Source organism: Stigmatopora argus, chromosome 10 (genome assembly GCF_051989625.1).
Source record: "Stigmatopora argus isolate UIUO_Sarg chromosome 10, RoL_Sarg_1.0, whole genome shotgun sequence".
NCBI lineage: Eukaryota > Metazoa > Chordata > Actinopteri > Syngnathiformes > Syngnathidae > Stigmatopora > Stigmatopora argus.
Window position 1 is genome coordinate 3,709,302 of NC_135396.1, and position 17,317 is coordinate 3,726,618.

The following is a 17,317-nucleotide window of genomic DNA, read 5'->3' on the forward strand; positions in this document are numbered from 1 at the left end:
GTCATGTAGTACTTTCGTAAAACTGAGAAAAACTGCTATGGTGCATTTCTTTAAAATTATAATAATGTTAACCATTGGTGATTTTGTGTCGTAAAAAGATAACTGTGTTTTTTTTGTTTTAAAGAAAATCCCAACGTGTCACTTCCCTTAAAATATGAGCAATTAATATTTCACTTTTCGAAAAGAAAACTATCGGAAAGTCGGTTGATGTTGCGACACTTAATCTACGAAGTTTTGCAACTTCTTAAAATGTGTATGTTCAAAGTTTGCCAATATTTGCTTTTCAAAAAGAAAACAATCGGAAAGCCGATTAGTAATGTGACACTTATTTTTGCAACTTCGTAAAATATGTATGGTCAAAGTTCGACAATATTTCACTGTTCGAAAAGAAAACAATCGGAAAGCCGGTTGACGATGGGACACTTATTTTTGCAACTTCTTAAAATATGCAGTGTTCAAAGTTTGCCAAATTTTTGGGGTTAATCTCCCACCTAGCTGCGCGTCAAAACATAGACGGCTCTAATCCGGTACATCGCAATCGTCACCACTTTTTCACCTGAATGCCTCTCGGTCATCTTCTCATTAGATGTCGCAGGTGTAGCGAAAATTGCGGCCATGACAAGCGAGCTAATATTTTCCCCCCGTTTGTGCAAAGAGGTGTAACATAATGAGAGCATACAGCGTACAGGTGTCCGGGCTCTCTAGTGTTACAAGTTGTCTTTTGTACGTGCACGCAGGCAGCTCGCGGGCAGATATCATCTCCCGAGTGCTGAGAGATAACGTGACTGAGGCTTTTTCTTCTCCTCCTTTTTGCTCGCCCCGAGGAGCCGACAGCTGAGCTCCACCTGCGGAAGGAATGACTTCATTTTAGATGTCAAAGCGACGGAAGGATAAGCAGTTGTTTGGATTTTGCAAAAGGGTGAGCTTTTTGGGCTTGTGAAAACGGGTTGACCGACTCGCCTTCGTCGTTGTTGTTCTGTTTATTGCGTGTCATGATGGAATGCAAACGTGCAGACAAAGCGATGCGGAGTGTCTTTCGATTTGGTGTATTGGATATATGTTGGAGCCACTAGAGGGAGTTTAATTACGCTCCTGCTAATTATTCATTCATAGTAAACTTTGTAATGCTTTTATTTATATTTATCGCAGACAGAGCGATGCAGAGTGTCTTTCGATTTGGTGTATTGGATATAGTTTGGAGGCACTAGAGGGAGTTTAATTACGTTCCAGCTACTTATCCATTCATAGTTAACTTTGTAATACTTCTATTTATATTCATAGGTATATATTTAGGTTAATTTATGGTTGGAATGTTTAAAATCATTTTTAAAGTGGTAGGATAAGGGTTAGGTTTTTTTTTTTATTATTTTTTTACAGTTTTTGATTGTTTTTATCTGAATTATATTTTTGTCAGGTTTTTAAGATTTTTATTTTGCTTTTAGAATTTTTTATGATTTTTTTTCAAAGGTTTTATTGATTTGTTTTTTGAGGGGTACATTTGTGGTCTTTTTTTTTCTTTTAGAAATATTTTTTTGTGGTAGTCTTGTTTTGTCATTAATTTTGTTTGTTCTCAATTTTCCCATCTTTTATTATTTTTTTATTTGACTATTTGATTGTTGAGCTTTTTAACATTTCAAGTTATTTTTTCTTGTAAAAAGTAGACCACCACCCAGCTTCAAAAACCCAACACATCCTTAAACATTTTCTCTCCCAACTTTGTTCGTCATACCACCAAATTGTAAACTTTCGACACCAAAAAGTGGTTGTGGTTGACTTTTATTTTCTCCCGTCTTTCATGCTCCTTCTTTCCCGCTTCCACGGGCGAACTTTGTCCGTTGCATGTCAAGGAAAAGGCGCCTTTTGATACATTTTTAATACAAGAACGCCGCTTTTCTGTGTGTCCGTGTGTCTCTCCTTGCATAGATTTGTTGTCATTTCTTTCATTTCCTCAGAACAAAGCTCATGTAATCTTTTCACCGTCTTGTGTGTGGCATTAAGATCTTTTTTTCATTAATGTTTGGGGGGTTGCAGCTCCGAGATCTCATTTTAATTTGACATTTAACCATCTGTTTTCAATTTCCTTCAGGAACAAGCTGTGCGTGTGTGTGTGTGTGTGTGTGTGTGTGTGGCTGAGACAGTTAGTTAAAAGGGTGATGAACTCGTAAGTGTTGCGATCTGACCTTTTAAAGGCGGGATTCCAACGTCAGCCAGGACAGCGGTTAATTGCGTTAGCTTCCGACGAGGCTTTAATCTGATTCCATCGGTGATTGATGGTACGACGCATTATGATAGTCGGATGTTTGCGCGTCTTTCCATTGCAGCGAAAGTAAGACGGCAGTAATGTGAGAGCGTAGGATTTTTTTTTAGGGTTTCAAGTTTGGTATTGCAGCCTTATTTCATGTTTCAAAGAAGAAGTGGAGTCCAAATCCAAAGGTTTTTTTTTATTGTACCGTATTTTCACAACTATAAGGCGCACCGCATTATAAGGCGCACCCTCAATGAATGACACTTTTTTTTCCCATATATAAAGCATACTGGATTATAAGGCGCCCTGTCTATTTTGGAGAAAAATTAAGACTTTTAAGTGTGCCTTATAGTCGTGAAAATACAGTAAGTTTCCGGGAGATGTACGTATTACAAGGCGGGGTTTTAAAAAGAGATAACATAAGGATTTCAAGTTTAGGTTTCAAGCATTGTAAGTTCCTATTTTAAGCCCGGGAGAGGGTTTTTTTTGTTTATTTGTTTTTGTTTTGAAGAAAAAATGTTGGCTTTCAAGTTAAGATTTTAAGCATGTAAGCCACATGTGTCAAAGTGGCGGCCCGGGGGCCAAATCTGGCCCACCGCATCATTTTGTGTGGCCCGGGAAAGTAAATCATGAGTGCCGACTTTCTGTTTTAGGATCAAATTAAAATGAAGAGTATAGATGTATATTAAATTTCCTGATTTTCCCCCTTTTAAATCAATAATTGTAATTTTTTAATCATTTTTTTCTGTGTTTTTAGTTCAAAATCATTTTGTAAAATCTAAAAATATATTTAAAAAAGCCAAAATAAACATTGTTTTAGATCTATAAAAAACTGAACATTCAGGGCTTTTAATCCAGTTCTTTTAATCCATTTATAAATTTAAAAAAATCTAAATATTATATCTAAAATGGTCTGGCCCACATGAAATCGAGTTGACGTTAACGCGGCACGCGAATCAACCCGAGTCTGACACCCCTGATCTAAACAAATATCAGGTTCCAAAATGGCGTTTAAAGCCAAACTTCTAGTTTTTAATGTGTTTCCTTTGTGTGGTTTGTAATTTTGAATGTAGGCTTCCAAACATGTTGGAGCATTTTAAGATGTTTACAATGGAAATAATTGCCAGTTCAAAAATTAGTATTTAAAAAAAAATAAACAGTGAAATTTAAATTATGCAAGTGGAGCGAATGAAAACCTTGTATTGTCTTTGTGTGCCATTTCAAGGAATGGATACAACATTTTATGTTTTAACAAGAAACTATGTTTAGTTTTCAAGTTAGTTTTAAGCATAGTACAATGTATTTTAAAAAAAAAATGAAGCCAAAGATAGTCTTTTTGTGGATTTTGGGTTTCAAGGTCAGGTTTCAACTTAATTAAAAAAAAAAATGGAAACTCCCTTACCGTATATTTGGGGTCAAACCATCTCATCATCGTCAGCATATTTGAACAAATCCGTCCTTCTGAAAACAACATTTTCACACTCTGCTCTCTGACTCCCACTAATTTTCACACACTCGCACACACGCACTGAGACTGGTCTCCCTTTTAATAGTGCGGGAAATCTTATCCATGAGAAGACAGCTGCGGGCTTACGACGAGAGACGGCACTCTCGCGGGGAATCATTATCCGCCACGCACGTGCCCATGCACGCACTGTCCGTTTGTTTGCCATTTTCTCCCCAACTTTTGTTCCCAGAGCCTTTCAAAATGAATGCCTGCAAATATGCGGCGCTCTGGGGGTCACCATTTTGGCAAATATGTCCTGAACTTGCGTGTTTGGGGGCGCTCTCAGCTGTGTTTACAGCAAAGAGGTGTTCGTTTGGGGGTCTTGGGGGGGGGGGTGCTGTGTGCAGAGGCTCACAGCAGCGATGTCGGTGTAAACATGGGAGCATGCCAGGCTTTTTTCTTGTCCTTCATATCCTTTCGGAGTCGGTTTGCGTAGTTAGATGTGGATTGTGAGCTTGCCTAAGCCACAGTGAGAAGATGAGTCGGTTTTAATGTCGCCTGCTATGTTTTTATGAAAGGAGCCAAGGGAAAAGGGCCCAGTTTAAGGTTTCAGGCCAATATTTAGTTTTTGGTTTCAATTATGGTCTGTTTTTTTGTGTTGTTGTTGCTGGGTTTTTGTCCAGGTCTTTTTCTTGAAAACATGAGGTGAATCAGTTCCACTTTTGCCCTTTTATTTTTTCGTCAGTTCCCTATTTTTTTCCCCCATGTAATCTCTATTCCTTAAGCAAGAATCCATTCAAATGATTTGTAATGCAGAAGAGCATTTTCTTTGACATATGTTGGTTTCTTTAAAAGAAGGATTTTTATTCAAAGGTCTAAAATGTTTCAGCAGTAAACTGTCAAAATTGATCTGTTTTTATGATTAACATTTCTTTAGGTGCTTTCTAACTTTTTGCCTTAAATCAAGGGTGTCAGACTAGGGTTGGTTCGCGGGCCGCGTTAACGTCAACTCGATTTCATGTGGGCCGGACCATTTTAGATATAATATTTAGATTTTATAAATGGATTAAAATAACTGGATTAAAAGCCCTGAATATTCATTTTTTTATAGATCTAAAACAATGTTTATTTTAGCTTTTTTTAAATATATTTTTAGATTTTACAAAATGATTTTTGAACTAAAAACACAGACAAAATTGATTAAAAAATTACAATTATTGATTTAAAAGGGGGAAAATCAGGAAATTTAATACACATCTATACTCTTCATTTTAATTTGATCCTTAAACAGAAAGTCGGCACTCATGATTTACTTTCTCGGGGCCACACAAAATGATCCGGCGGGCCAGATTTGGCCCCTGGGCCGCCACTTTGACACATGTGCCTTAAATCCATAGAAAACAATGGATTGACTTCATAAAGAAAACTAAATAGACTTTTTAATATTGGCAAATATTCTATGGCTGTTTAAAAAAATCAATATTTTATTTTTTATTAGACAGATTATTTCCGCATTTAGTAAGGACACTGTGCAAGTTATTATGCCACGGATAATCCCACGTAAAAGGACTTAAAGAGCATTTTGGCTCAAGACGGGAATGTGCTGGCTCGCTCTTTAGGTGAGAGGTTTCCCGGAGCGAGTCTGACTTTCATCTGGCATTTGAGAACAAACTGAGGAGTGTGAAACAACCCAGCCAAGACTCACTCTAACCTCCCCAAACAGCCACAAATAATCCATATTATTTATCCCGTGCGTGCATTTACACCATATGTGTACGTACGTGTGCTGTGTGTGTGGCCTGAAACTTACTAGCATTTTTTTCATGTTTCTCCCACAACCGAGCTGGAAAAACAGATTTTTTTTTTACGCCTGCCCTCTGGGTACATTTAATACGGACTCTCTGTAGAGGACATGTATGCATCAAACCACTTGGTCATAATATTGATGGGATATTCGGAAGTCTGTAGGGGGCATACAACTGAACACCCGGATAATTTGGGGGAAGTTTTGGCAATCGAAAACCTCCGCGAGGGGTGATTTGGTTCCAAAATGTGTTGGACAGCTGTTTCATTGTTGTTGTTTTATGACTAGTTTTATGACGGTTGCAGGATCTGAATGGTGTTTTTTTTTGTTTTTTTCTACAGTTCTACGTGATGACTTCAGACAGAACCCCGCCGACGTGATCGTGGCAGCCGGAGAACCGGCGGTCTTGGAGTGCCAACCGCCCCGTGGTCATCCGGAACCCACCATTTCCTGGAAAAAAGACACCCTTAACATCGACGACCGAGATGAAAGAATCACAGTGAGTGCCAAGGACAAATATGTCCGATGCGTTTATCTGGAACGATACGAGTCGAGCCATTATTGCCACTTGAGTTGGTTCTTGAAACATTGATTAGCTCATTACGTTGAGCCAATCTCAAGCATGCTGTTAAAAAAAATCAATGGAATCCTTGCTTCATTAGTCTCCAGCAATGCATTGATTGCCTTCAGTCATTCTGATTAAAAGATCCTGAAAATTCAGCTTCCTGAAAAGTTGGGCTCAACTGGGCTACTATCAATTAAGAGCAATCCGTGGACAATGTTGAAGAACTCAGTTTCGGAAAGCCACGCACGGCTACATAAAAATAATTCCCGGAAGCTACCGAGGACAAAAGATCTCGAGCTGGGTGTTATTTTTATTGCCTGGCTCTCTGCTAATGTCTTGGCCACTGCGACAAAGTATAATTTTTGATTATATGGTCATGCACAGTGGTAATAACACTATATGCATTCCGTTTATAGTCGTGAGGGCGTGAGGCAGTCCAAAAAAAAACTTTCTAAACTGCCTACACAATTATATATTCATATTACTACCCCAACAAAAAAAAATCTAAACAATAAAATTGGCCATTACCCATTCTTATACAGCAGGGGTCGGGAACCTTTTTGAAAGAGAGAGCCATAAACAATTCCTATTTTCAAATATTATTCCTTTAGAGCCATAATCACAATTTAAAAGTCAAAACACATGAAAATGTGTGATTTTTTTTGGGTCATTTTACAACTTTTAAAGTACAAAAAGCCTCTTAATTATTTTGACAACATTGTTAAGCTGTTGCTAATCAATGGATGTCAATGAGTTCAATGAGTATCAATGAGAGAATGAATGCAGAAGACCCCCTGTTATACAGTATTTGGAACACCTGCTTCGGGTCGGCCCCCATTTCAGAGCAAAGATATTTATTATACTTCTCTATTGTTCTGACTACGTTACCGGCTCGGTCCGTGTAGCCATCTATCATTGCAAGTTCATGCTGACAATCTAAAAAAAGACAAAGAAAACAAATGTTTTCGCTCCACAGGCCGCATGAGGTCGAGAGTCGTAGTTTCAAGTAAAACTCATAAAGAGTACAAGTGCTCGCTTTCCTTTTTGTTTTCTTTCAAAGCCGCACTGGTCCAGCCAATATGTCTCTGGTCCCTGAGCGGCAAATTGAAAGGAATAAGCACATAATCTTATTTAAAGAGAAACGAGTCATAACTGTCCACCAGGTCGGCCTTGGTCAGTAATAAGCATGAAACCTTAGTTTTTATTATTTCTATGCGATTTGCAGCCCAGGAAAATGCAGCTCAGGAAATTTGGTTATTGATTAGATGGGTAGCTCATTTGCACAAGGATTTCTCCTGGGTTATATGAAGTTGGAAAATTATTTTACTAAAGTATATTGCTTGAATAGTTAGTTTACTATCATTTTATTGCACAATTTGAAGTAGATTGCTATCAGGTTTTCTCTTAAGATGCCTTCATGGCACATTTGCATTGTTAATATATTCCTCAGAAAACTGTTGGATTGAAACACAAACCAAAAATGAAATTGAGGTTATATACTATTATATTATTATTTTTAAAAAATGCATTTTCTTACCAGGATATTACATCTGAACCTTCCATTTAAAATGGATTTGATGGCGGCAAATGGCCTATTCAAATATGTCAGATTTAAACACCCTCCATTATATGTGCATTTTTCTCTGAAAAATGTGTTCGCTATATGAATAATTTATTGAGCGTTTAACAAAAATAAAATAGTGGGCTACACGTGCACTCACAGGCATGAATGTCCCCTTTATGCGCTGTATTGCATGACACACCTGCTAACCTGCACTGTGTCCACTACAGAGTCCGTTTGTCTTGATGGAGAATATATACAACACACGTAGAGTATATAACGCTGCTATAGAGAGCTGTGGAAGCAGATGGTGAAATATTTTTAATGTCTCCAGCAGCTGAGCCCATCAAAGGGTCCTTCATCCCCGGCTGCATTGTCGTTAGCTCGAACCTGTACTCCCGCGGCGGCATGCCGGAACATGCCGTCTCCATAGCAACAGCGAAATCCTTGGTCGTTCGGATGTTTGCAACATGCCTCTCGTGTATGCCCCTAATTCCCCCGTATGTCTATTTTGGTGGATTGATCCTACGTTTTAATGACATGCTTGTAAAATATATTCCTGAATTTAAGCGGCGTGGTGCTGTTTACAAATTAGGCAGTTCCCACCAGCAACATGTTTTGGATGATTAAATAAATTAAGAAAAATAGCTGATCACGGAAATGAGACTGTATGTATATATATACGTATATATATATATATATATATATATATATATATATATATATATATATATAAATATAAATAAATGTATATATATACACATATACATATATATATATATATACACATGTATATATATGTATGTATATATATATATATGTATATATGTATATGTATATATATATATATATATATATATATATATATATATATATATATATATATATATATATATATATATATATATATATATATATATATATATATACAGCAGTTTTTTACGCAGATCAGTGGTGGACTAGTTAATTTAATGACTTTTCTGATCCTCATTTAATGGCATAAACATGCTTTTTTGACACTAAAATGAATAGTGAATTGACCTTAGTTAGCAGGCTAGACTTTTTTTGGTGTCTGGCATTCCCCACACTGCATTTTTTGCCATTCTTTTGTTCATCTCTATTGAATCCTTCTCTGCTTCCCAAAAGTACCCTGGCGCCTATTATTTGCAAACATTATGAAAATGTCTATGCTTGTAAATCCCCCAAAAGGGAACTGCAGCATTGTGCCTGGTTTTGTGCTGAAGTTGTAGCTAATCATCAACCTGCAAAATGAACCGCTGCGTGAATACAAAAGAAGGCGCACACTGAATGGAGGCTCTCACATTATCAGCATTGGCAAATGGCACGAGACAAAAAAAAGCGACAGGATGGAGCCATCTCTTTACAATGTAGGGATAATGGTCAGCTTGTTGTTCTGGGGGTTGGTGCAATGCATCTGTCAAAAAAAAGAAGATACTGCAGTTTATTTTGAGTCCCTCCTGTTGTGATACTCAGTGTACCCTCTGAGGATTGGGAAATACCACAGTCATGGGTAAGTACCCATAAAGTGGATCAGGCCTTAAGTGGATCCTCATGTCAAAACCCGCATAAAAGCGACGGTGACCTGCACACCATACAGTCTATACAGCCCTGACCTAAGGCCCCTTGTGTGTCTAACAGTGTTTTAGTGGTTAAGCCTTTGCTCAAACAAACAGTAACATAAGGATACTTCAAGCCCATGCAACACCACGGGGTACCCCGAATAAATCGAGCTTTCCACAGCCTCTTCAGATGCCTCGGGCCTCCCGTTTCACAATGAATATTTCAATGTCAACTATACTGAAAATGTTTGCTAGCAAAATCCAATGTGATTGGTTGATTGTCAAGATTGTATTCAACTTTAACATCACACTGGATGAGTCATACCTTTCATCTTCAAGTTATATTTAGTAGAACTCCACTCGAGTTAAATTAAAAGTGAAAGATGAAGTTGAGAGACTTGAGCTCCGACTATAAAATGAATAACTATAACTTCATACCAAACCACATTTCAGGACCTCCTGAGGCTTTTTGTGTCGAGTATATTATGGAAAATGATCTGAAATGGGTGTGGAAATATCGTTTTATTTGAGGGACTCTTTGGTGCCAGGGATAAAGTCCCTGGTGTTTTTTTTTTTTGTTTGGAGCTGTTTGAACACTAAATCCAAAACTTCTCTGCCCTAGTCATAAACAGGAACAACAAACATTTGGCTCATCCAGCGTTTGAACCCCGGACAAATTGCACTCAAGCCACACATTGGGAAACAACGGATGTTTACTCCATTCTGCCTCCTATCTACGTTTATTAACGACATAACAAGTGGAGCTCTTAAACATTTCCCAACCACATATTTCTCCCTTAGCTGTACTTTGCATCATTTCAAGTTGCGGTTTCCCAAACATTGTGTGTCAAGTCCTCTGTCGGTTAGCTCTTTTAATAAGAGTATCCATTACCTGCCTGCAGGTGGAGATGGGGGCCATGTAGGTGCTTTTAGGCTTAAGCCTTACCAAGATACTGAGCCCAATGGTAGCCGAGCTATTGTCTGACTGGTGTGGTTGTCAGCCGAGAGGAGTGCTGAGGAAAGGGGGGGTCCTTGGATAGCTTGTCCCGTCTACTCAAGAACAAAGCATCTCCTCTGGCCTGTAATCAAAGCCCTGGGAAATACCTGGACTTGGATAAACCCTCATTTGACGCTCGTCATGTTCTCTTGAGTGTCGGCTTGCCACTAGCAAAGAACAGTCTCAGAAAACCTTTAAAAAAACCTTAATGATCAGGCGTAATGTTGGACCCTATCGCAGCTCATTGAGACACCTGGAAAAGTGCTTGTGGTCCTGCAGAACCTCAGGTGCTCCCTTGGGGGGTGTGGAGGGGGGCTGTGGTTGTGTTGGATTGGGAAAGTGTTTTTTGGCTCAGCTTACGTTGAGGGGAAACAGGCTGACTGATAGTGATTTAGACTTTAAGTGGAAGCTGAGAGGCAGTCCGAATGAATGGAGCCTTTCATGAACGACTCGTTTTTTTTTTTTACTGGTCCCGGTTGTTTCATTGTGACAGTTGTAACGACCTCCATGAGATGGCTGAGCCACACACAACTAAATAATTCATTTTTTATCTCCTTTTTACTCATCAGATACGCAGTGGCAAGCTTATGATCACCAACGCCAGGAAGAGCGACGCTGGGAAGTATGTCTGCGTGGGGACTAACATGGTCGGTGAACGGGAGAGCGAAATAGCCGAACTCACAGTGTTAGGTAATGAGCATTTTCATCTTCTGTACTCGCACTTCTTTTACTTTTTGTTGCCACATGAACCTACTTTCTGCAGAATCCAGATGCACAACTTTGACCAACTCTCGTACAGAAAATTTAAGGGTGTCAAAACGTTTTAATCTGATAAGAGTGTGAGATGACCTCATATCTCACGTGAAGAATCACAAGCCAAAACCGGTTGCACCCCAATTTTTTGTGTGGCGTGACTTTTATCACCATTTTACTCAATATTTAATCACCAACTCATACGAAGCCTCAGATTTTTCCTACGAGTCCTCACCTGTAAATGACAGAACCAATTTTTTGGTCTTTATTCAGTCGAGTTTTATTTGTCTGGCCTTAGTATCACTGTCAGGAATTATTTTCAATGGAATGCAGTAACAAAATCTTTAACTACATTTCAGCTAAGCGCAAGAGACTGACATTCTATTAATCGCTAAAAAAAGCAGCACATCACGACTTAGTTTACTTGGTGCAGATGTACTTTGTACTCAATGAGTTTAATAATTTCCATTACCAAACTTGTAGCTCAATGGGGAAAAAAACTGGGGCCACTTAAAATATTTCCCTTGTTCCCTGTTTGCATCCAAACAGAGCGACCCAGCTTTGTCCGCCGACCCGGCAGCCAAGTTATGCTTGTTGACCAAAGCGTGGAATTCCGTTGCGAAGCACGCGGTGATCCTGTTCCAACGGTCCGGTGGCGCAAAGATGACGGTGACCTTCCCAAAGGAAGGTGAGGAAATCGTGGGGAAACCTTTCTTTGACTGTTTTTTTACACACTTCCACACATTTATTTCCGATTGCTGCTCCTAAGGTACGAGATCCGGGAGGACCACACCCTGAAGATTCGCCGTTTGACCTCAGCAGACGTCGGCTCATATACGTGCGTGGCGGAGAACATGGTGGGCAAGGCAGAGGCATCGGCCAGCCTCACCGTCCACGGTAAGAATGCATTTTTTCTCAGGGTTTATCATCAAGTTGTTGGGTGAATGAATGTTTGATTTTGTTTATTCAGTCTAACGTGTTCCGAGAATGGCAGGCAAGGAACCATTCATTGACGCTAGCACAATAATTTGACAAGTCTAAGAAACATATCCAACCTGGTGTAGGTGCTAGTTTGTGTTGCAGGGGTCCTGATCAAGGCTTACCTTGAACAGTATGAAATGAAGACGTTTTGTGCAAATGTGTGAAGAGTTGTATGGAAATTTAGCTGATTCTTTGCCTTGAATTCGATTTGAGGTCATTATTCTGCTTAATTTCAGAGCAGTGCTGTTTTCTTACTACCCCCTATTGTCTGTTAGCCTTTTCCAATTAGCCGATTGATTCTATAGAGATGCACTTACGGGATGTCAACCCTTGAATCAATTGAATTTTGTTCTTTTTTATAGAATATACAAGTGGCATTTCTCAGGAGAACCCACTGTCGTTTGCATTTTAAGCCGGCGCGATGGTCTTTGTAAACATCTCTGTGTCGTCTCATGTGGCCTTCCCCATTGGATGGCTTATTAACACGGTTCAGATATAAAGCAGTTGGTCACAGAGCGTGAGCATTCAGAAAGAACCCTTTCAGGGGAGCTGGGAAGGCTTGGCTGGGATCGGTCCAGAATCCCCCTTGAGATGCGGAGGGAACACAGGGGCCATTTAACAGCAAACTAATGGGAATGCTGGGAGTTGTTCGGCAAGAGAGAGAGCCAGGGGGGCTGGGTGGAAGGATGGTGAGTCGGCGTCTCGCCGCCGATGCGGAACGTCTTGGGAATTGGGACTTGCGGTGGCTCGGCGGAGAGGTTTTCCGCTGTGAGGTCAGCCATATTAATGTCACTTCCAGCAGTCGGCGGTGTTCAGATATAACGAGACGGGGCAATTCTAATCCCGTGCCAATTCCCCCGCCTGTCTGCGAACACATGCACTTCGTACACACATGGCTACCCTTAGCAATTATTCCTTCATTTTCTCTGCCTGACAGCGTCCTTTAAATTGGTTCGGGGAGTACGATTAGCTTCAACTGCCGATACTCCGTCAATACATCAAGTCGTCCGATACCTTTCTCCACGTTGAAAGCTTAGTTAATGGAAGAGAAAAAGCACATGATGAGCTCATTTGATGTGTTGTTTACTCGAGTAGACCGCCTTTGTATTCTGTAAGAATGGAAATCACTTCAGCCTCAGACTGTGTTTGAATGTTTTCAATCTCAGACATTGGAAAGATACAAAGAAAATACACGAAATGAAGGCATAGCACTTCAATCACAAATGCCACTTCTGATAGTTCAATTGATACACTATGAAGGCATCAGAGGTGGAAGCTGTGGCCAATGTGTAGTCCGGCTAATTACAGACCAGTGGTCCACAGTCCCTTGCCTGGAAATAACATGCTTCTAATTACAGGAAAGGAAAGAAAAGCGAGTAAGTGCAGGGCTTATCCGTCGCAAGTCAGCCAAAGTAAGGTATAAGTAGTGGGACGTCATCCTAATTGGGGGCTGAAAAAATTGCACTGGCTCACAGTTCTGCCAAATAGACATCAATAAGTGTTATTTACAAGAGCACTAATTTTTAAACTGACTTGGTTTTAGTGTATTTAGTGTTAACCTACACACGTTATAGTTTTGAGGTATATTTTTTTAACTGTAGAAAGTTTTGATGACTTGCTAAGGTCTTACTCAAAATAGCACAAGTTTTGGGGGGAGTTTAGATTGATGATATTTTAACCTGTATAACATTTGTAAGATTTACTGAAGTCTTTTTTAATACTAAAACAGGTAGAACAGATTATAGGAAGTCAACTTCAAGTGTGTTTGGTGGATTCTAATGACTACTGAACGACTAGTTGCACTAAATCCGGCTGTATGACAACATATGTTAAATTTAGAGCCCACATTTGGTATAATTCACTTGGCTTATTATATAATATAGCATGAGAAAATGGCATTCGCAGGGCGTATCCCGCGTCCTTCAAATCAAATCCACTTTGAGCCCCAGAGAGGAACCAAGGGGGGATTTTCACACCCTCCACGGTCAGACTATTGCCGAAACAATGTAGCCAGTGTGCAAGCGCTGCCCTCGGGCTGTTTTTCTTTCGATGCGCGCCACTCTCGTTACTAACTAAATCGGCGAATTGTTGTTTTACACGCGTCTCAGTCGGCTACACCTCTCCGGGACTTATAAATATGTCAGGAAAAATATTCCCCTTAATTGATGCCGGAAAGCCACCAAAGTAAAACTAAGACTTTAGCTTGAAGCCATGTGCCAAGTCGATACTTTAGCTATTGAGACGACAAGGACGTTAAATGCAGAAACCTTCAGAAGGCGGAGTTTGTTCTGAGACTTTTAGTTGGATTATACTGACAATTTGTACACTTTTTGTATAACTACAGAACAAGACTTTTGGGGCTGTATGGCAATCTTTAACATTTTGAGATTTTCCAGTTATTTTAAATTCGCCAATGCAACTTTACACTGCATGATTTGTTAGTTTTGGTTCTTGTTTCTTTTTGGCAGTCCCCTTATTTTCCAATTATTCCAATTGTTTTATCTAAAACTTCAAAGTTTTTGGCCTTAACAGTAATTTGTGTATGCTTAAAGATTCGTCGTGCGGAAGCATTTTAATTAATTTGATAATCCGATATTTTCCCGAACCATTTTTCTTTATTTTAGTTGAGGCAAAGAATGGTTTTAAATGGAGTTCCAGTCCCTAGAGCAATGTTACTAACAGCCTGTGCTAAAGAGCCCTGAAGGAGACTTAAAGGCAGGAACTTTCTTGTCAGCGGCGTGCATGCTGTTGATAAAACACTTAAAATCCCAGCTGGGCGACCACATTTTAAACACAGTTTCTCGGTGTGTGCGTATGTGCATATGGTTTTTCTCAGCCATCTGACTCACTCTCATTGTACAACACCCTGATATCCAAGGAAGCACAAATGCATGATAAAACTCGCTATTTAGTTCATTTTCTGAATACGAACAAGATAACGGCCTACACCAGCAACTACAATTTATAGTTCAATTATGTGTGTGAGTCATGATATCAAATTTGGATTTATTTTCTATTTTTTTGCAGAATTTATGGTACTCGGTCGTTTGGTCGCCCAGAAGGTTATTGATAATTACCATTTAAATCGTTGCTCAAATTCCCTAAATACAAACTGCAAATTATTATTTAGTCATACTTAATGCCCTATTAATTATTAGGCTAAAGAAAAGCTCCAAATTTCCCGTACTTTTATTTTGTTTTGTTGGAGAACTTGTTAAGACCCTGACTGATGTAGCTTCTTAAAGGGACAACGCATGTACATACAAACTCTTATACACTCACACGTCGGCTCAGTGAAACTGCTCATGGCCATTGTTGGCTTTTATTGATGCGTAGACCGTGTTATTTTACCTTGTTTTGTCGCCAGTCTTTTGGTCGCCCATTGTTTGGGTCCGGGCGACCAAAAGAGCTGCGACCAAAAGACCGGCGACCAAAAGACCGCGACCAAAAGACCGGCGACCAAACGACCGTACACGGAATTTATTCCCTAGACAAACCATTGACAGGACACTTTACAAACGGAGTTATTTAAGCTTTTATATAATATTACAAAGATGTTAATGCCCCCTTTTTAGGTTACATTTTATTGTATAACAATCTAAGGTCTTATCAAAATATTTGTTATTGTTTCTCTAGTCTGCAATCTTGGTTCTTTCTATATCTATTGCTCAATATTACTTTGTATTGTATCATTTGAATAATGTGCATAACGTAATTTATCCAAAAATGTATTGCTAGCCAAGTTTTTTTTTACGTTACAGCCCTAGTCATGCCGGAATAATAAAGCTCGGTTACATTGACAAATGCGCTGCAATCTTCTCGAAGTTTGCCTTTTTCGTTTTATTGATGATCTGCTTACTGGCAAAAGAATAAAAAAATGTAACTTCCCAGACGTAGACAGACAGTATTTCTTTCAAGGCTCAGACGTGTGGGTGTTGTGTGGGCTGTTTTGAAATCTGAGCTTTCATGATAGAAAATAATGAACGTCTTCACAAGGTGTTGGTTTAGATCTACATTCTAAATTGTACAAACGATTCAAAGACACGGGACGTGGCGGGCGGGATGGGCTAAGTTCATTACACCGACTGACAGCGTTTATCTTTCCGTGGGAGCACGTAGATTAGATAAAGTAAGCGATCGACTGTGAGAGATTTATGACCTCGGAGTGACAAGTTAACATTCACCTTGCATTTTTATGGACCTCAGCCCACATTTGTAACCATCTCTCAGCTGCTGGGTGATGACTCCCATGGAGGGAGTAGAAGCGTTTATCGTGTTTGGGAAACGTTCCATCATGTTGTCATTTTATTTAACTTAATCCAAAAATATTCCTTGTGCCCTTGTGCTGAGATGTTCTTCTCTTAATCTGCAACCTTCAGCATAACAGGAGGTTTCATTGTGTTTTTCTAGCCGTTTACAACAATGAAATGTATACGTTTTGGTATCAGAGGGAAATAATGTGTATTAGGGATGTCCTGATATGATACTCTGTATCGATATCGGGGCATATGTTATATTGTCATTAATCTTTACATTATTTTTTTGCATTATTTTTTACTGGATGAAAAGTTCCGGCATCGGATCAAAGCTTTTTGCATTTTTTTTTACTGGATGAAAAGTTCTGGCATTGGATCAAAGCTTTTTTCATTATTTTTTACTGGATGATAAGTTCTGTAATCGGATCAAAGCATATTTTTTTTAAAAATTGGATGAAATCGGGAGTAAAAAAACAGGACATCCCTAATGTGTTTGCATTTTCTGCCCATTGACATCACCTTAGTTTCACATTGTGGTTTTGTGTTGTCTTTTTTTTCTTTTTTTTTTAGTTGTATCTGGTAAGTTGACTTGTCACCCGTCACCCAAGACAGGAAGCTGTCGCCACTTCACCCCCACCCACCCCCATCCATCCTCTTCCCATCACCACTCCACACGCCAATCATGTCGCCATTGTCACAGGCAACAGTGACAAAATGGGTAAAAAAAAAATCCAAAACCCCCCAAAAAACAAAGCACTGGTCTTAGGCCCTCCAAGGTAAAGCTGTCTCATCTATTTTTCTATTGTTCCCTCTCCTTTTAATGCATTACAAAACCACGCATTCAATTTGCGGACAAATGGCGTCTTTATTTAAAACGACAGCTTTCCAATTGCTTTTTTTCCAATTCATCACCAAGCCGGGTGTACAAATGATTAACACATTAGTAGGCAGAAAATGTTAAGCCCCACCTGATTCCTAAGCAGAGTATGTCCTCATAGTAGAAGGTTGAAGGCAATAATGCCGCACCCATTCATTAAGATGCATGCGTACGATTGGAGGGCGTCTGCGTTGAGCAGATGGGTTAAATTGCGTATTTCCATATAAATGAGTTGGCAGCTTCGTAACCTT

At 39.4% G+C, this 17,317-nt stretch overlaps 1 protein-coding gene across 6 annotated transcripts in view; it reads left to right on the forward strand.

The window, feature by feature from the left end:
• robo1 (roundabout, axon guidance receptor, homolog 1 (Drosophila)) overlaps positions 1-17,317 on the forward strand; it is a 220,907-nt gene that overhangs the window by 179,910 nt on the left and 23,680 nt on the right. For all 6 annotated transcript variants that reach the window (XM_077610931.1, XM_077610936.1, XM_077610933.1 and 3 more), the window contains 4 exons: positions 5,838-5,995; positions 10,769-10,889; positions 11,502-11,640; positions 11,722-11,849. In XM_077610931.1, the coding sequence (XP_077467057.1) occupies positions 5,838-5,995; positions 10,769-10,889; positions 11,502-11,640; positions 11,722-11,849 (546 nt within the window). The remainder of the gene's footprint in view (positions 1-5,837; positions 5,996-10,768; positions 10,890-11,501; positions 11,641-11,721; positions 11,850-17,317) is intronic.